Source organism: Cyprinodon tularosa, unplaced genomic scaffold, assembly GCF_016077235.1.
Source record: "Cyprinodon tularosa strain WSP-4 unplaced genomic scaffold, ASM1607723v1 ctg913, whole genome shotgun sequence".
NCBI lineage: Eukaryota > Metazoa > Chordata > Actinopteri > Cyprinodontiformes > Cyprinodontidae > Cyprinodon > Cyprinodon tularosa.
Window position 1 is genome coordinate 15,038 of NW_024039689.1, and position 20,419 is coordinate 35,456.

Genomic DNA, 20,419 nt, shown 5'->3' on the forward strand with positions numbered 1-20,419 from the left:
GGCTCTCGGACATTAAACCATCTTATATGTGTTCGTTATTTTTAGCTTTTCTTGGTTTCAGATTAACGATGTTAAAAACAAAAAGCTTATTTGTAAAATCGAGCTGTTAAGCCTGTAAAGATGAAAATGAGTCAGTGGGTGTTTTGGTCTAAAAGGTGATTCCCAGTCTGTTCCTTATCATCCTGAATGATGGAGGATTTCATTCTTAAAATGATGGAAATATGTTCAGTTTTTTAATCTGAAACTAAATGCAGGTTTCAGTTAACAGGTTTGTCTGATCAGCTGCCCTTCCTCTCATGCGGGGGGGGGGGGCTTTGTTACCCGGGGGTTTGTGGGAGACTCCAGCAGGCAGCAGAAGTCGTCCGACATGAATCTGGTGCTCGACTGGGTGCCGAACAGTTCCTCCAGCTGGGGCTTGAACAGTTCCCGGATCAGACTCTCAAAGTCTGAAAGTAGAAGCAAACAGAGAAGAAAGTTACATTCATTTGCCGCACTTCACAGATAAAAATCACAAAGTGCTTCACAGTAAAAATGTAATAAAATAAAGCAATGTAGAATATGTTGTACATCAACAATTTAAAAACAAATGGAAACATACAAACAAAGCGTCTAATTAAATGCCTGCTTAAATAGCAGCGGCTTTAGTTGCTTTTTAATAGAATCAACAGAATTCATACGACGTAAAGAAGAAGGCAAAGCTTTGAAACAGCCTCAGAGCCGCTGCCTGAAATGAACGACCCCTCTGGTCAAACTTTGTGATGAAAGTGGGTGGGGGCGCTCTAAGGGTGGGGGCGCTCTGAGGATGGGGGCGCTCTGAGAATGGGGGCGCTCTGAGGATGGGGGCGCTCTAAGGGTGGGCGCTGTGAGGGTGGGGGCACTCTGAGGGTGGGGCGCTCTGAGGATGGGGCGCTCTAAGGGTGGGCGCTGTGAGGATGGGGGCACTCTGAGGGTGGGGGCGCTCTGAGGATGGGGCGCTCTAAGGGTGGGCGCTGTGAGGATGGGGCGCTCTGAGAATGGGGGCGCTCTGAGGATGGGGGCGCTCTGAGGATGGGGCGCTCTAAGGGTGGGCGCTCTGAGGATGGGGGCGCTCTGAGAATGGGGGCGCTCTGAGGATGGGGGCGCTCCAAGGGTGGGCGCTGTGAGGATGGGGCGCTCTAAGGGTGGGCGCTGTGAGGATGGGGCGCTCTGAGAATGGGGGCGCTCTGAGGATGGGGGCGCTCTAAGGATGGGGCGCTCTGAGGATGGGGGCGCTCTGAGGATGGGGCGCTCTGAGGATGGGGGCGATCTGAGGATGGGGCGCTCTGAGGATGGGGCGCTCTAAGGGTGGGCGCTCTGAGGATGGGGGCGCTCTGAGAATGGAGGCGCTCTGAGGATGGGGGCGCTCTGAGAATGGGGGCGCTCTGAGAATGGGGGCGCTCTGAGGATGGGGGCGCTCTGAGAATGGGGGCGCTCTGAGGATGGGGGCGCTCTAAGGGTGGGCGCTGTGAGGATGGGGGCACTCTGAGGGTGGGGCACTCTAAGGGCGGAGCGCTCTGAGGGTGGGGCACTCTAAGGGTGGGGCACTCTAAGGGCGGAGCGCTCTGAGGATGGGGGCACTCTAAGGGTGGGGCACTCTGAGGGTGGGGCGCTCTGAGGGCAGGGTGCTCTGATGATGGGGGCACTCTAAGGGCGGGGCGCTCTGAGGGTGGGGCGCTCTGAGGGTGGGGCACTCTGAGGGCAGGGTGCTCTGATGATGGGGGCACTCTAAGATTGGGGCACTCTAAGGGTGGGGCGCACTGAGGGTGGGGCGCTCTGAGGGCAGGGTGCTCTGATGATGGGGGCGCTCTGAGGTTGGGGGCACTCTAAGGGTGGGGCACTCTGAGGGTGGGGCGCTCTGAGGGCAGGGTGCTCTGATGATGGGGGCACTCTAAGATTGGGGCACTCTAAGGGTGGGGCGCACTGAGGGTGGGGCGCTCTGAGGGCAGGGTGCTCTGATGATGGGGGCGCTCTGAGGGTGGGGGCACTCTAAGGGTGGGGCACTCTGAGGGTGGGGCGCTCTGAGGGCAGGGTGCTCTGATGATGGGGGCACTCTAAGGGCGGGGCGCTCTGAGGGTGGGGGCACTCTAAGGGTGGGGCACTCTGAGGGTGGGGCGCTCTGAGGGCAGGGTGCTCTGATGATGGGGGCGCTCTGAGGGTGGGGCGCTCTGAGGGTGGGGCACTCTGAGGGCAGGGTGCTCTGATGATGGGGGCACTCTAAGGGCGGAGCGCTCTGAGGGCGGGGCGCTCTGAGGGCAGGGCGCTCTAAGGGTGGGCGCTGTGAGGATGGGGGCACTCTAAGGGTGGGGCACTCTGAGGGTGGGGCGCTCTGAGGGCAGGGTGCTCTGATGATGGGGGCACTCTAAGGGCGGGGCGCTCTGAGGGTGGGGGCACTCTAAGGGTGGGGCACTCTGAGGGTGGGGCGCTCTGAGGGCAGGATGCTCTGATGATGGGGGCGCTCTGAGGGTGGGGCGCTCTGAGGGTGGGGCACTCTGAGGGCAGGGTGCTCTGATGATGGGGGCACTCTAAGATTGGGGCACTCTAAGGGTGGGGCACTCTGAGGGTGGGGCGCTCTGAGGGCAGGGTGCTCTGATGATGGGGGCGCTCTGAGGGTGGGGCGCTCTGAGGGTGGGGCACTCTGAGGGCAGGGTGCTCTGATGATGGGGGCACTCTAAGGGTGGGGCACTCTAAGGGCGGAGCGCTCTGAGGATGGGGCACTCTAAGGGTGGGGCACTCTAAGGGTGGGGCACTCTAAGGGCGGAGCACTCTGATGATGGGGGCACTCTAAGGGTGGGGCACTCTAAGGGCGGAGCGCTCTGAGGGTGGGGCACTCTAAGGGTGGGGCACTCTAAGGGTGGGGCACTCTAAGGGTGGGGCACTCTGAGGGTGGGGCGCTCTGAGGGCAGGGTGCTCTGATGATGGGGGCACTCTAAGGGCGGGGCGCTCTGAGGGTGGGGGCACTCTAAGGGTGGGGCACTCTGAGGGTGGGGCGCTCTGAGGGCAGGGTGCTCTGATGATGGGGGCGCTCTGAGGGTGGGGCACTCCGAGGGTGGGGCACTCTGAGGGCAGGGTGCTCTGATGATGGGGGCACTCTAAGATTGGGGCACTCTAAGGGTGGGGCGCACTGAGGGTGGGGCGCTCTGAGGGCAGGGTGCTCTGATGATGGGGGCGCTCTGAGGGTGGGGCACTCTGAGGGCGGGGCGCTCTGAGGATGGGGGCGCTCTGAGGGCAGGGCGCTCTAAGGGCGGGGCTCTCTGAGGGCGGGGCGCTCTGAGGGCGGGGCGCTCTAAGGGCAGGGCGCTCTGAGGGCGGGGCGCTCTGAGGGCGGGGACACTCTAAGGGTGGGGGCACTCTGAGGGCAGGGCGCTCTAAGGGCGGGGCTCTCTGAGGGCGGGCGCTCTGAGGATGGGGGCACTCTGAGGGCGGGGCGCTCTGAGGATGGGGGCACTCTAAGGGTGGGGGCGCTCTGAGGGCAGGGCGCTCTAAGGGCGGGGCGCTCTGATGATGGGGGCACTCTAAGGGTGGGGGCACTCTGAGGGCAGGGCGCTCTGAGGATGGGGGCACTCTAAGGGTGGGGGCGCTCTGAGGGCAGGGCGCTCTAAGGGCGGGGCGCTCTGAGGATGGGGGCACTCTAAGGGTGGGGGCACTCTGAGGGCAGGGCGCTCTAAGGGCGGGGCTCTCTGAGGGCGGGGCACTCTGAGGGTGGGGCGCTCTGATGATGGGGGCACTCTAAGGATGGGGGCACTCTTAGGGTGGGGAGCTCTGAGGGTGGGGGCACTCTAAGGGTGGGGGCACTCTGAGGGTGGGGCGCTCTGATGATGGGGGCACTCTAAGGATGGGGGCACTCTGAGGGCGGGGCGATCTGAGGATGGGGGCACTCTAAGGGTGGGGGCGCTCTGAGGGCAGGGCGCTCTAAGGGTGGGGCGCTCTGAGGGTGGGGCGCTCTGATGATGGGGGCACTCTAGGGATGGGGGCACTCTGAGGGTGGGGAGCTCTGAGGGTGGGGGCACTCTAAGGGTGGGGGCACTCTGAGGGTGGGGTGCTCTGAGGGCGGGGCGCTCTGATGATGGCGGCACTCTAAGGATGGCGGCACTCTAAGGATGGGGGCACTGTGAGGGTGGGGAGCTCTGAGGGTGGGGGCACTCTAAGGGTGGGGGCGCTCTGAGGGTGGGGTGCTCTGAAGGTGGGGTGCTCTGAGGGTGGGGGCTGATGGACCTACAGTTACACCAACACTTTCAATTGGGTTTATATTTTCCAAAATTGAGCTCAAACATCTATTTATTGAATTCATTCCTATTGCTGAGAACAGACTAAAATACACTGATATTTATCTTTATGGGTAGTTTGACATTAATGTATAAAAAAAAATTCAAAAGGATGAATATGGTCGATTCCGATGCCAACAGCCTCCCTATGCAAACAATTTCAGTTTCATTCATCCATCAATCTATGCAAAAAATGTGCATTGATGGATGTTTTCCCTTCCAGCTCCATCAGTGATCATCTTCCTTCCAAAGCAAAATTAAAATTCAGAACTTTTTCCCACATATTACTGAGAGTCAAAGTCTATGTATTGAAATTAGTTTGATCGATACCGATACCAGTATCGGACGGGGCCCCGATCCAGCTCTAAAATGGTGGTATCGGTATCAGCAAGTACCAACCAATAGGGCAGCGATACCATTTTGAGAGGCAGAAGTTTATATCAACTGTCACTCATTCCAGGTCGGTAATAAAACGTTCTACTGGATCCAGTTTGTTTTAGTCTTTTTCCTGCTTCAGTAAGGAAGGCAGCAGCTTTATAATTGAAATGATTGGTGGGGACATCTGTCCACAACCGTCCTTCAGAAAGTTATGCTGTTCTATCAGCCCAGAGATGCAGGGAGGATCTAGAGCATGCAGGGCTCTAAAAGTAACAAGGATTTTAAATTGGGTTCTATACTGGACTGGTAACCAGTGCAGAGCTGCTAAAGCTGCTGTAATGTGTTTCCTTTTCTTCATGTGAGTTAAAAGCCTTGCAGCAGTTCTGGACAAGCTGGACAACCTGGAGACGGTAAACAAACAAGTAAAAAGATTGTTGCTATAGTCTAACCATGAGGAGATCAAAGCATGAATAATTATTCCCAAATCACCCTTTGACAGCAGTGCTCTGAGTTTGGAAATATTCCTTAGTTGGAAGTAACAGCTGCTAACTAAATGTTTAGAGTGTTTCTCCAAAGACGTCGCTGAATTGAACACCTCAGCTCCTGAGGCTGAACAGCAATATGTTGCTTTATCGGAGGGATTTTACAGTTTTAGATGCGATAATTAGTGTTTCAGTTTTTCTCAGAGTTCAGAAGGAAATCTAAGTAAGTCATTTTTTCTTACAATAAGTGCATTTTTTCTTGAACTGAGCAGGTAAGTGAGATACTTTGCAAATAGAATAAGAAAATTTACATATAAAATAAAGAAAAAAAATGCAGTCTCCTATTTAAAGTGCATAATATCAAATAATCTGATTTTAAAGATAAAAATGCTCCTTCAACTGGGAGAGTTTCTTATTTACCTACTCACATTAAGGGTAAATACACTTATTTTAAGACATTTTCACAAATTTCTTGATCATTTTTGTAGTGTGTTATTGGAACAAGACCTTATTACCTTTGTAACGTTAAAAAAAGATGTATATTTTGATGGCATAAATGAATGTCAATGTAACAACAAGAAACGCCAACTTGCCCGTATATATTAAGAAAAATAACAAAAGTGCTTCTAAAAGAAATTCATGAAAAACACAGAGTAAAAGAAATGGAACTCCATTTGTAAGGGGTATGCAAGTGATCAAAAATGGTAACTTGCCCTATAAAGGGTTAAATCAGCGTCCTTGAAAGAGCAATATAGTTGAATATCGTCCGCATGTCACTGAACTGACGGATTATCTGACCGAGTGGAAGTTTGAACAGAAGAAGAAGAAGTTGAAGAGGAGGAAGTCTGCAGATGCTGCTCCCCTCAGAGAAAACAGGATCGTTCTTCTAGAATCGACGGTTAAACATTATCCTCTGAAAAACGTCTGCTTTCTTAAACTCCATCAAACTGGTAGATCAGTGGGTTTAAAACAGTAACCAGTAGTTTTCTGAAGCTGATTTAGGAGTGAAATAAAAAAACTCCTACAGAGCAGATTCAACATATTCAGGTTTATCAGCTCAGAGTCACTTAGTCTGGATCAGATGAAGGGAGAAAAACAGTTTACCACAAAATAACAGCCCTTCAGCCCAGCAGGGGGGGCTATTCCAGGTCCATTTTATGCCTTATATTGCTAAGAACATTTGCAGGTTGGTTTGTTCCAAAAGCGGTCTGTTAAAATGTGGACAAAGATGAGAGCAATGGAGAGGTTTGGAGAAAATGATCCAATCTGCCGTGATGGAGCCAACATCAGACGTTCTGGTTAACATGGCGAGGAATCAATACAATATCATCCACAAATGATCAGAGCAGATGGAGCAGGACGTCTGCTGGAGTTTTAAGACTTTTGGTTTTAATGATCTTTCCTAATCTTAAGTTTGGAAAAGTGAAATCTGTTTAGGCCGGCTTCTAGAGACACTGCACTGCAAAAAATGTAAACCTTAATAAGTCATTTTTTCTTGGATGGTAAGTGAGACACTTTGCCAATGGAACAAAACAATTTTGATTTAAATTAAGAAAAAACAATTGCAATGTCTTATTTCAAGTGCATTTTATCTAATTATCTTATTTTAAGAGTAAAAATATTATTCCATTGGCAAATCCACTGACTCACCTACTCAAATTAAGGCTAATTACACTTAATTTAAGAAATCTTTACTTATTTCTAGATTGTTTTTGCAGTGTGACAGAAAAGATGGAGGTAATATAATGTGAGAAACACTGAATTCATCACTAAAAACAACCTAAATATTGTTGATGATCAGAAAAATTTAGATAATTTACTTGGAAAAAGAAACTTAATCAGGAAAGAAAATCAGTGTTAGAGTTTCCTCCATGTCAGAGAAGTGAAGCATGATGGGAGCAGACGTCATACCTGTGAAGGCCACGGTTCCCGTCGGATCGGCGCGTAGTCTGGACCTCAGCGTCTGTCGCTGAGCCTCTGTGGGCTTCAGACCGATCAGGTCCAGAGCCTGCCACACAAACACACACGGACGGATCAATAGAGGCAGCCGGGGGGGGGGGGGGGTCCGAGTCATCGACCGGGAGCTGCGCTGATGCGTTTCTCCTCACGTGTTCAGAGGTCACAGCCTGAACAGTTCTAGTCCATTCCCAGCATTTAATCCCAGTTTGCTCTGGATTCATGAAGCGGTTAGCAGTGAACGCTGTTAAAGTCACGTTCACAACCAGATTTCAGCCATTAGGAAGTTTTTATCACGTTTTCATCATTAAATGTTTTTCTCCTCGTCCATAAAAACTGCTGCATGCTTTTAGAGCTTTAATCAACCTGCGTTTTTAGAACGTTTATCTAATCCTGACACTGATGATGCTGAAGGATGAAGATTAGGAGTCTCCTTCTGCCTCCTGAAGCAGTGATTCTCAGTCGGGGGTACTCCACAGATGCATGGCCCAACAGAGAAGAGCGCCCTCCTCTGGACAAGACTGCCGTCCATCTACTCCTGATGGACAAAGGACATTCTTTGGAGGACCAGAATGTTCACATTTTGGACAAAGAAGTCCAACCTTAAACAGACGGACAGCTTTACAGGAGAACAGAAGACCTCACCTATTCATCCAGGCCAACTATTCTCTCTAACGACCCCCCTTTCAGAGACATAGACAGGTATGGGGCATTGCAGGCTAACAAAGAAGCCAAACGACCCCCATTCCAAAGGGGGGGACCCGTTCATCCTTCTCTATTTGCATGTTTTCTAAACTAAAACCAGGCTTTGTTGGGCTGCTGGATAAAACCTGGAACTGTTGGGATCTGGAGATCTGCCACCTGTCTCCAGCAGAGAGCGCTGTGGGTCTCCTGGGCTGGAGCCTCCAGCACACCTGAGGATCATCAGCCCATCAGGAGACCTCCTACATAAGCAGCAGCCAGACCTGTCTTCGGCGCCGGAGTGTTGACCAGTTTTGGTTAGCGGAACCTGAGCCTCTGTTAACTTCGAGAATCTCTGTCTGCTCTAGAGAGTAACTAGATTCTAACCAGCCTCTGTCTTCTCTGCTCACAGGAAAGCCCGACTGAAGTCTGTAGCTCTGGAGGAGCTTTGCTTGGAAACCTGCCTGCCTGCCCAAGGAAGCCAAACCTAAAGACATTCAGTCTGAATTCCCCAGCTAGTCCTCAAGGGAGGACTAGGAAGTCAACTCAAGGTCTGAACCTCGTGAGCCTGAAGCTAGACGCTGCTGCTGCTGCTGAGCTCTATGCTGAATCCACAGTCTCTGGACCCAACCGGTTCCCTCTCTCCATCGATCAGTCTGAACCTCATCAAGGTAAACCAGAATCGAACCCCTGACAAGGCATCACCGCTGCCTGGCTAACCAAACTATTCATCTCTGCAGATTACTCTGTGATTCCAGTCCCGGACCAGTACCAGAACCTGCTCATTAATAACTCTTGTGTGCTTCTCTCAATAAACTGTTAAACTTTTACCCCGTTTCCTGTGGTGTTCTGCATGTGGGTTTAAACTCAGAGACCCATCATGACAGGAACTCAACGCTATTTCTGACATTTTGGATTGAAAAATCTTCCTGGATGGAAGAGAAACGTCTTCAAACGTCTTTTTTTGGACCAAGCAGAGGAACAGACTGGATGTAGAGAACAGCCTGGGATCAGCTGCTTTTCACACTGAGCTACGATGAAAAGTTAAAACAGTCTGACTCTGATTTTTGTTCAGTATTTTGTTCCCAATTCATCCAGTTTAAATGTGATTATAATGGAGTCACTCAGAGGAGCTCCAGTTTTATAAATACAGGTTTAGATTGTGATTTTATTTTGATTTTCACTAACTTGCAAGCAACATACTAAAGCATAGAATGCCAATGAGTTAAATTCTTAAATTAATAGATGAAGTAAAATAAATTTTTATTTTATAACCAGTTATTTTACATTTCACTTTAGGTGGTGGTGGTGGTCTGGGTCTCTGACCAATGAAAATGTTTCTTTGGATCAAACTTTTTATTTAATCGTTTCCCAGGAGATAAAGTTTAGATTAAACGTTTGAACTGAGCTGCGTTCACCAGCTCTGCCTGCTGAGACTGTAAATCAGTCGGGACTCTTTGAGTCCAGAGGTTTCTGTGATCAGGTCAGTCTGGAAGCAGCTGGCAGTGAGGAAGAGGAAGAGCGACTGTTAGGATTATTCAATGATGATTATAAAATTAATGTGTGCTTATAAAACATTTGATGCTGCGCTCCTGTGTCATGATCCAGTCAGGAGACCATCCTGCCGTGTCATTCTGTCTTTATGAACTGATCAATTGTTCTGTCAGAACAATACTCTGTCTGTAACCATGCATCATGTTCTGTTAATAAATGCTCTGCAGAGGAGGTCCAGTGGGAGACAGTTTGTTTGAGTCTGGGGTTCAACTGTCTCTCCTTTCTGCAGGAATTGTATCCATAATTCTTCTTTTGCAAACCTGCATGTATGAACCCGGCAGCGACCGCCCACTGACCTGCTCCAGTCTCTCCAGTTTGAAGCGGCAGCTGGAACTGAGCGAACATTTCCTCTGAGGAGGCTGACTGCTCCCACAATCTGAAACACAGGTTTAAATCTCTGTTACGCTCAAACTTTCATTCTTTTTGCACTTTTATTGGGAGTTCAAATCAGATTTAAAATCCAGCAGTAAAATATTCTTATTCCACTGATTCCTCACGTCGCTCTGAAAAGCTGTTAATATGTTTGTTCTGCTGAGCTTTAATTACTGCTGCAACATAAATTACATCCCATCCACAAATATGATCATCAGTGACTCACAGGGTATCTTAACGGAGAAGGAAAACTAAAATAAAGTACATGAAATCATAAAATGCATATTTTCCAGCATAGTGAGCTGGTTTTACTGGGAGCGTCTTCGGTCGTGACGTCGATGTTTGAACATATGGAGGGAGACCTCAGGATTCCTCTCACACAGAGACTGGATGGAGCTTCACGCCTCTGAGGCCAATCACAGCCCAGACCTCCCGCCCGCATCACTTCCTCCCTCCTCATTCAACCATCTGCTTTGATGGTTGGTGTGATGAAGAGACACGCGTCACTCAGCGAATCTCAGCGTTCGGCGAGAGAAAAGACGAATGGAGCAGAGGGGGAAGTTGCTTCTGCAGGTTTTTATTCATTTCTGCAGCTTTTTGGTTCCTAAGCAACAAAAAAAGCTGGAAAGATGCTTTTAGCTGAAGAAATACACCCGTTTTATTTCAGAGGCTTTATAACCTTTTTGAAGAAGCTCCTCCCCCTCTGCTGCCACAGATTCACAGAGTTGTCAATATGTGTGGAAGAAAAACGGGAAATAAATTTGTTAAAATTCATATCTTTATGTTTAAGTCTAAATTTTAATTAATTTCACGAGGTGGTGAGGTAACCTAGGTAACCTGGATGGGAACCTATAGAATTATTCATCTTTCAAAGTTTAGTAGATTTTCACTCTAAGCTAGAAATGAAAACTTTTAATTTGAAATTTCTCTAATTGTTACTTCCTGTTCTGCTGCTGCCTATAACCACTGATCTCTATTTACTCTATTGCTGATTGGCCGAAAAGAGTGAAGCCACCGTCCGCCATATTGGTACTCCCACGGAGACATGCAGTAAAACGCCTCCCTGTTCAGCATCTGGCTGCTAAAACCAGCAGTTTTCTGTCTGCAGGAAGACGTTCCACTGGTAATTTCCCAGTCAGTGGATGAACTAAGCAATAAATCCATCTATATCTGATGGATCCTGTAGTTTAGTCTGTAGACTAACATTAGTCTGGCTATCTGAGACTGACTGGAAGACATTGACTGAGTTAGACGGTGACATTGGGTCTAACGTTAGAAAATAGAGGAAATAGAAAGTAATTCACTGTGAAATGTTAATGTAGGGATTCTTTATTCAGTGGATGATGCTGTTTTTCTCATTTGAAAAAGTAATGTGCTGAAATATATTGCATGTTATATTAACGGGGAAAAAAACTCAACATTCGACGTAATGACATAATGTAAAATGTTACATATAAGATGTAATTACCGTAACATGTCTAGTACATGTACATCATTAATTTATCACCTTTGGCTCGTCTGTATTATTCTGCTTCAGTAACACATTCATTTTATTGTATAATATGTTATATTAGATGATTTATTGACTTCATTGACTTCATAATGACTATTCAATGTGATGGACTTATTTTTTTATTCTAAGTTAAAGTTAATCTTCTGATGCTATGAAGCAGCCAGTCTCTGTCAAACTGATGAATTTATCTTTATTTTAAAAGTCTTAAGTCCCTGAAAATGAGAACATCATTGTTGTCCGATGCTGTAGCACACAGATTGTTTATATTGCGACCGGTCTAACTAGGGAGTACCAATATGGCGGCTGGTGGCTTCACCTCAACCCCGTACTACCAACAGGCAATGATTTCTCAGTATGAACTGAAACTCACCGGGGTTCGGGTCGCCGCTGGAGTCGCTCGACGCTACTGAGGAGACGCCTGGCTGCTCGGGTCGCACCGGAGAAACTCGCACCTGGAAGCAAACAAGTCGTCATGAAGAAACATCTGGAAATGTTTGAAATGTTTCCTGTCAGTGAAATCAGCAGGTCTGGTCCTGAACATGCAGCCTCTGACCTGCGTGACGTTGACCGGCGGCAGCGTCTCACAGGGGGGGTTCCTGCTGGAAGTGATCTTTGTGAGCACAGCTGGCTGCGGAGCCCCCGGCCCAGGGGCCTTAGCCTGGGGCCCGGCTCCAAAGCCCTGCAGACAGACAGGACTGTGGGAACCGCTGCTAGAGCTGGACGACGACCGCCGCCGGATGAAGGCGATCTCTACCGTCGGATCTGGTCTGAAACACACCAGGAAGTTTTCCCCGTTAAGATCAGACCGAATCGCCTGTCAGTCCGTCTGGTTCGGTTTGCATCGCACCTGAGCTTGGTGCGGTTCAGGATGCTCCGGACCTCCTCGTACGTCACTCCGATCAGAGACTCCTTGTTGATGGACACCAGCTGGTCTCCCACCTGCAGCCGGCCGTCCTGCAACAGAAACCCAGGAATGATGAGGCGCTGCTGGGGACCAGGCCACCAGGACCAGTCCCAGCAATCCGTCTGAGATCTGCTCATCAGAGGAATAATAATATTTATGAACAAGCTGCAGTAACAGAATGAACACAATCGTAACCAGTCTCTAACCGTCACAGAAAACATTTGGTTCTTCAAAGATTCTTCTCGTTATTCAAAGGCGACTAGAGAGAACATCTGAAGTGGTGAAAATCCTGCTTGTTGCCCAGAGCTGGCTGCACCGTTTAAATATTAATATTATTAATAATTGAACTTTATTGATGTCCTGCGATGGACTGGCGACCTGTCCAAGTGGACCCCGCCTCTCGCCCATAAACAGCTGGAGTTTAGCACCAGCAGCCCTGGTGACCCCAGCAGGGAAAATCCTCTGGACTTTGTTTCCAAGTCTGAAGACGTTTCTCTTCCATCCAGGAAGATTTTTCAATTCAAAATGTCAGAAATAGGGTTAAGTTCCAGGTTTTTAACGTCATCTCCTGGTCAGACTCTGTAATTCAGTGAAAGGGGGGAGTCAGAGTAAAACAATGTGCAGGAGGGGGTCGCTGCAGCGGCTGGAAGTTGGAGGGAAGTGGGCTGCGGTTTGGCTGGCGTTGGACTGGGAAGGACCGTTTCATGTCTGCTGTACCTGGGGGTCTACACACTGAAGCGTATGGTGCCTTAAAAAAGGAAATATCCAATCCTACTCATCAGGAGGGATACCTGACCACCCCCACCCCGAAAAAAAAAAGAATTTAAAGTCGTAAACCTTGTAAAACCGTCACTTTGTTACTTTGATGTTACCTATGTTACATTTAGCTGATCTTTGGTTTTACTTTTCTTCTGTTTCTTTGATGTTTATCATGAAGCTGCTGCAGAGTTTAACCACGAGGAGCTGCTTCATGTCAGCATTAAAAAAAGGCCTGAATTGGATCAGAAACAGGAATAATAATCATAGTTATTTGAGTTGATTTGAACTATTTTTGAGTAAAATCAGTTAAAATTTGTACCTCTTTAGGAATTTCTGCACATTACTGTATTACCTGGTCCGTCCACAGGGACTGTTATACATCGGGTCACATTAAAGCAGATATTTCCAGATAGAAGGATGTTTTTTTTCCCAGGACCTGTTCCTGTTTGGCTGTGACTCCATCCTGGAGAGAAGTATCAGCTGTGCTGCTGCCATCAACACCTTTGTTTCTAGATGTTGGAGCTTGGCCTGTTTTCCAGTGTAGTCCTGTTTCTCTGACTGTGACTAACTGGATGTGCTCTCTTCATCCTCTGACATGGAAGCTGGCTCGGAGCTCGTCTGCCTGGCTGTGTGTTTCCTGGACGGGGCCGCCTGTGGAGCTGGTTGACAGTTGCCTTTTGTATCTATGCTTCTTTTTCTATGTCTGCTTCTGTCTCCTTGAACCCCAGTGGGCCTCAGCAGATGGCCGCTCACACTGAGCCTGGTTCTGCTGGAGGTTTCTTCCTGTTCAAAGGGAGTTTTTCCTCTCCACTGTCGCTACAAGCATGCTTAGTGTGAGGGATTGCTGAAGAGTCAATGAGTCGATGCAATCAGCTGGTTTTCCTTAGATAGAAAACTTTGAATCAATCTGACTGGATGATCTGGTGAACTGGAAAGTGACCTGAGATGACATGATGGGAATTGGAGCTATAGAAATAAACTGCATAGAACTGAATTGACCGTCTTAAACTCTCTGGTCGAGCTTTAACTCAGCCCAGAGGTTCCAGTTGTTCTCTAGCTGTTTGTTTAATGCTGTTTCTAACCTCTGGAGCCTTCAGAGAGCAGCTGGATGGATGATAAAGCATAAAATAACGGCAGGCTGGATTTCAGGAACCTGTCAGAGTAAAATGGACCAAAAATAAACCTGTTCCCAATCAACTACTTCAATAGGCGTGAAAACTTTTAGTCACTGTGTAAATATTTCAGACATTAAACACAATCTCCTCCTCCTCCTCCTCCTCCTCCTCCTCCTCCTCCTCCTCCTCCTCCTCCTCCTCCTCCTCCTCCTCCTCCTCCTCCTCCTCCTCCTGCTCCTCCTCCTCCTCCTCCTCCTCCTCCTCCTCCTCCTCCTCCTCCTCCTCCTCCTCCTCCTCCTCCTCCTCCTCCTCCTCCTCCTCCTCCTGCTCCTCCTCCTCCTCCTGCGCCTCCTCCTCCTCCTCCTCCTGCGCCTCCTCCTCCTCCTGCGCCTCCTCCTCCTCCTCCTCCTCCTCCTCCTCCTCCTCCTCCTCCTCCTCCTCCTCCTCCTCCTGCTCCTCCTCCTCCTCCTCCTCCTCCTCCTCCTCCTCCTCCTCCTCCTCCTCCTCCTCCTCCTCCTCCTCCTCCTCCTCCTCCTCCTCCTCCTCCTCCTCCTCCTCCTCCTCCTCCTCCTCCAGCGGCGAGCAGCCTCTGACCTTGTGGCAGTCTCCTCCAGGCACTATTTCCTGAATGAACACCATTGGTCCTTCGGGTCTGTTGGCTCCACCCTTGACCATGAGTCCCAGGCCTGTTCCCTTGGCAACACATATCAACTGAATGACGCTGTCGCTGTGGGAAGAGAGGAAGAGACGGCGGGATGACAGAGATTAAACCGTGAGCTCCAAGTCAGCTTAATCTTCATCCATCCGCTGCTTCTAAACTGCTGAAGATGCTTTTCTCTATTTTTAGTTTGGCTGCAGCTTCCATGCAGCTCGGAGACACTTGGACCGATTTTTAGGCCGCTAAATGAATCCACACTCAGGGGTGAGAATAAATGGAGGATTTTGATCCTTGATGGATAAAATTTAACTTGTTTCTTTAAAACGTTGCCCTAAAACTCTTCAGTATTTTCCCAGAGCCCAAATTAAAACTTTATTTTCAGAATAAAGAAATGATTTCTGCAGTTTTAGACCTATTTGGCTCCTCATGCTTATAGGCAGTGATGTCAACAGTATTAATGTTTATTCCTGCAGTATAAATCCAGCTGTTTAAAAACACTTTTGTAGAAGTTAGAGGATCAGCTTCAGCTTTTTACTTCAGTAAAAGTCTAAAAGTACCATTTTGAAAAGTAAAAGTAATGCAGTGGGCTCTTAATGGAATAGCCAAAGTCCAGGATTTGTATCCAGCAGGTTCAATTTATATGATGTCATTTGAAGAACTCAGGCAAAAATTTAACATACATAGAAAATACTTTTTTAAATATCTTCAACTTAGAAGTTATATCAGGACAAAACAAAGTAATGATATAACCCAACCACCAAAATCCAATTTAGAAGAAATGGCCTGCAAAGATAGCTCAAGCAAAGGTGCAATTTCAGAATTTTATAAATTAATAAGTTCAATTTCATTAGAAAATTCAGTTCTAAAATTAGATGCATGGAAGGAGGATTTAGGGATAAATTTGTCAGCGGAGGAATGGCAGTCTGTCTGCACTAAGGCCCATAAACAAACAATTAGTTCACGCTTAAGGCTTCTACAGTATAAGTGGTTAATGCGAGTTTATGTTACACCAGTTAAATTAAACAGGTATAATTTTAATATGCCAGATACATGCACAAAATGCTCTGACGAAAAGGGTACATTGTTTCATTGCTTCTGGGAATGCAGGGCAATTAGGATTTTTTGGAGAGAAGTAAAAGAAACTATAGAACAACTAGTTTCAAAAGAAATTCCTCTGAATCCTGTTTTTTCATTCTGGGTTTATATCCCAAAAATATTAAATATACCAAATGTGAACAGTTATTGATCGATATATGTCTGTTACAATCTAAACGTCTAATTGCACTTTTCTGGAAGAAATCGGCAACACCAACTATCAGGCACTGGGTCAGACAAATGTTGACAACTTTACCCCTGGAACGTATAACCCATCTCCTAAAAGGAAAAGGTGACCTATTTGAAAATATATGGGGACCCTTTATGACTTTTGTGGAAGGTATGGACTTATCTGAAGACGACGAGGACAATTAAGTAACACCAGCTTGGAAATCTGGCTGATATCGGAGCCTTTGTTACCAGTTTGTGTCTTTTGCTGAAAAAAGTGTAAAAGTATTCAAATGCAGATGTGTATCTGAGAGGGTATTTGTTTGTTTGTTTTTTGTTTTTTTTTGGTATGGTTCTTGTATTTGTTTATACAGTATGTATAATGGTTGAAAATAATAAAAATATTGATGGAAAAAAAAAAAAGTAATGCAGTAAAAACTGTTAATGCCAGAAGCTTTACTGCTCCTCCCTATTAAAGGAACATTTTTCTACCATTCTGGATGATAAATTCCTTAGACTTAATTTTCATAGTTTTATAATGCATCATCATCTGGAAAAACGATTTATTTTGGTTTGTGGTGAGTAACAGGTTGGGGCAGCACCGAGTCCAACCACAAAGAAATTAATTGTCTGGATAAAACTTATTATTTTGATGGTTTTTATTCTTTTTAAACACCCACAGACCAGAATGAAAATGAGCTTAAATGAAACTAAACTAAAGAGTCTATTTTTAAATGTAGGGGTAGAAGGAAAAAGTTGTCAAAAAAGTAATGACTCCAGTGAATTATAGAGAGCCGACACTTCTACTTAAGCTAACAAAGTGTTTGTACTTTGATTCCTCTGCTGGCATAAGATGAGGCAATAATTCATGCCCAGATCCGCCACCAGAGGGCAGACGTGCTGGCATGCAGAGTGACAAACAGAAAGCATCTTCAGCCAGCAGTAATCAACCCAGAAAGGGTTTTCACTCCACCTACCTGAAGGCGTGTGTGGGCATGTGCACGGCGTAGGCGGGGGCATAATGTGGAGCGTGGCTGTAGGCGGTGATCCCTTCTTTAGGACTGAGCAGCTGGGGGCTCTCTGACCGCGAGGAAGAGGAGGAGGAGGCCGTGTCGGTCAGCTTCCCTGAAGAGAAACAAGAGAAGAAGAAAGTCAGGAGCAACAGGTTGTGAAGTGGAGAAAACACATCTATTGAATCTAGTTCTACAGCGAGTGAGGACAGGAGATTCTAAGAACAAACTTTAAAATTCAGATGGGGGAAAGAAACAAGACGGAAGAAGAACAGCCATGAGTGAACCAGGAGATCTACTGTAGATTATTTCTGCAGTTTTTAAAGGAAGCAACATGTTGACAGTCATTTCCAACTAGTTGCCCTCAGAGGAGCAGCAACCTCCTGCTGTCTAGGTTGCATTTTCTGTCTGCATGACATTCAGGTGCAAAAGTTTGTCCAGAGGGAGGATCATGATCCCGAGCTCTGGATGAAGATTGGCAGAAGAATCTTAAATATTCCAACAGAATCTCCAGGCTTTGCATCCATGAGGTCTGATACCTGTTTCTGGACAGCAGGTGGAAGTTTCACATAATCCATCGAATTTGTGGGTGAAGGGGGGGGGGGGGGATTTACCACTAGGGCCCCAAGTTCCTGGGGGGCCCATAAAACTCTGTTTCCATGTATGGTTAATACAACTATTCCTTATTTGTGCACATTAATGACGTTTTTGGCTAAAATGCCATCAGAACGCTGATAATATTAAGTGTGTCTCAGCCCCCCCCTTCAGTGTCCACCATATTGGATCAGTCCATTTGCTGCACATGTTCAGAAAGGTCCAAACAGACAGCAGCAAACCATTTGAAAACAAACCATGCAAAGAGCAGTGTTGCCAACTTAGCGCTTTAGTCGCTATATTTAGCCACTTTTCAGACCCCTCTAGCACTTTGATTTCTAAAAAGCTCCTAGCGCCAAATCTAGAGACTTTTTTCTGCTACTGGAGACTTTGGAGACAACATCTAAAAGCAGCGAACTCTGCTCTCCAGAGCGAGTAGATTGGTAACCCCGCCTCCTGCTCTCCTCTATCTTGTCTGCTGTCATGATTCATGAGACATTCATGATTCCTTTAGAGACAGCATGAAAAGTCAGCTGAGTACAAAACATAGAGAGGAAAACAAGAAGAAAAGGGACAAGAAGAGAGGGACACAACCTAGAACAGATAATGGATGTCTATTCTATTAACATTTCTACATCTGGAGAATGGGGCTGTTTTATGTATTGTCTTCTCAGTTCAGAGGGGCCCCTGCCTGTCTCTGCCTAGGGCCCCACATTTCCTAAATCCGCCCCTGTTCACAGGTGGCTTTGAAATAAAAACAAGTTTTCTCTGAATGTATTTAATGTCATGATGTTTGCTGAAGCCGTCACCTTCCAGCAACCTTTAGATCTTGGTTGTGAGCTGTGGCGGCTCAGAGAAGCGGGACTTACCAGTGGACAGCTGTGTTGGAGAGATTCTTCCTGACGCCGTGACGTTATTGGAGCCGTATTTCTCCATCAGCTCAGCGAACTCCCTCCTGAGGGACACGCAGACACGTCATGCTTTCATTCCTCCACTAAACCCATCAGAATAACTCATCAAACATTTACAGATGTTTGCTTGGGAAATAAATGTCCTTCACACCCTGCAAATTACCTGGACCTCCGCTAACTCCTCTGTCCCCCTCTGCAGTGAACCCAGTCGTAACCAGTCTTGGATCTGTTACCCCCCTGACCTGTTTATTGTACAAACTCTTTAATAAACCTTTGAACTTTTTTCCCAGTCTCTTGAGTGTTCTGCATTTGGGTTAGGAACCAGAAACCAAACATGACACTCTGGTGGTCTGCTCTATACGTTGTGGGTCTAGATACGGCCAAGGCGGTGAGGAAGTGGGGGCGAGTTTGTCTGCCAACGGAGGGACATGAAAAAGAGCGGGGATCCAGGTGGAAAAAGGGTCCCAGCGTTCTTGCGCACCTCGCTCTTCTAGCGGGTCAAACTTCACGAGTTGTTTTCTGCAATTTTGGTCATAAAAACAAAACAAGCCGACTTCCTGTCAGCGGTCAGTGTGGGAGAGGAGCAGCGGAGCGTCTGCAGAGGGGGCGGGGACGTCTTTTTGTTCACTGCGACGCCTACGCAGACGACCTGGTTTCGAAGTATAAATCAGCCTTAAAGGAATAGTACACCCAAAACATGATTAGCCTTCATTTTCTACTCACCCCCATGCTGAACAACACTCTGGAGTACTTTTTTGATATCTCAAATGCATCTGGAGATCTGGGAGGCTTCTTGCTGTCTGCTGACATTCAAATAATGGAGGTCTATGGCGCCCGAGGCAGAAAGGTCCATAAAAGTCCACAAAAAACGTGTCAATATTCCTCCATACTGCTCGTCCAATGTATTCCAGGTGTCCTGAGTGCGTAGCATCCAGAATTTACTCGAAACGAAGTCAGAATGTTTTTAGAGCATAGACAGTAGTGTATAGGATTTCCTAAACGCGCGTTCACGAGTCTACGGAAACCTCGGCAGACCAAACCAGATGAAAGTGCGCATTCAGCTCGGCAAAGAACTCATGCTCTTCCTCAACACTGAAGTCCTCAGACATTTTTCTTTCGTTGTTTCTTTCTTTGCACAGGTAAACAGCACATTTCTTCTTCTACGCTTGCATTATCGGCAGAGCAGACGCTGAATGCGCACTTTCATCTGGTTTGGTCTGCCGCGGTTTCCGTAGACTCGTGAACGCGCTTTCAGGAAATCCTATACACTACTGTTTATGCTCTAAAAACATTCTAAATGACTTCGTTTCGAGTAAATTCTGGACGCTACCCACTCAGGACACTTGGAATACATTGGACGAGCAGTATGGAGGAATATTGACACGTTTTTTGTGGACTTTTATGGACCTTTCTGCCTCGGGCGCCATAGACCTCCATTATTTGAATGTCAGCAGACAGCAAGAAGCCTCCCAGATCTCCAGATGCATTTGAGATATCAAAAAAGTACTCCAGAGTGTTGTTCAGCATGGGGGTGAGTAGAAAATGAAGGCTAATCATGTTTTGGGTGTACTATTCCTTTAAGGAAGCAGCTGCTCTTTGTCACCCCCACCCTTAAGTCCACAGGATTTCTCTAACGTTCCTATCAGACCAGTAAATAAACATTCTTTCACTGTCAGCCTCACCTCCTGCTTCCTCCTCAGTCCAACATTCAAACCGACTGCAGGAACCAGGAGCTGGAGCTGCCTCACATCCCCCCATTGATCTGATTGGAGTCAGTTCTTCCCTCAGGTAAACTGTGCTCGCAGTTATTATTATGCTAACAGAGGCAGAACTCCAGCTTCTCACCTGGCGACTATTTGTCCTCAGATCATGGTTTAAAACAGTGAGTGACAGACAGTCTAATCCTCACAGCCTGAGTTTATCTGGGCGACCTCCCCTCAGTCTGCAGGTCACCATTTGTTTGAAGCGTGAAACTGCTTATAGTAGCGA

At 47.3% G+C, this 20,419-nt stretch overlaps 1 protein-coding gene across 1 annotated transcript in view; it reads right to left on the reverse strand.

Moving 5' to 3' along the window:
* The window catches only part of stxbp4 (syntaxin binding protein 4), an 89,764-nt gene that overhangs the window by 12,363 nt on the left and 56,982 nt on the right, over window positions 1-20,419 (reverse strand). Inside the window, exons 6-14 of the mRNA XM_038274413.1 lie at window positions 18,389-18,474; window positions 16,893-17,040; window positions 14,589-14,721; window positions 12,064-12,170; window positions 11,770-11,983; window positions 11,587-11,668; window positions 9,628-9,707; window positions 7,052-7,148; window positions 322-446 (exon numbers count right to left, since the gene is read on the reverse strand). Coding sequence (XP_038130341.1) covers window positions 322-446; window positions 7,052-7,148; window positions 9,628-9,707; window positions 11,587-11,668; window positions 11,770-11,983; window positions 12,064-12,170; window positions 14,589-14,721; window positions 16,893-17,040; window positions 18,389-18,474 — 1,072 coding nt within the window. The remainder of the gene's footprint in view (window positions 1-321; window positions 447-7,051; window positions 7,149-9,627; window positions 9,708-11,586; window positions 11,669-11,769; window positions 11,984-12,063; window positions 12,171-14,588; window positions 14,722-16,892; window positions 17,041-18,388; window positions 18,475-20,419) is intronic.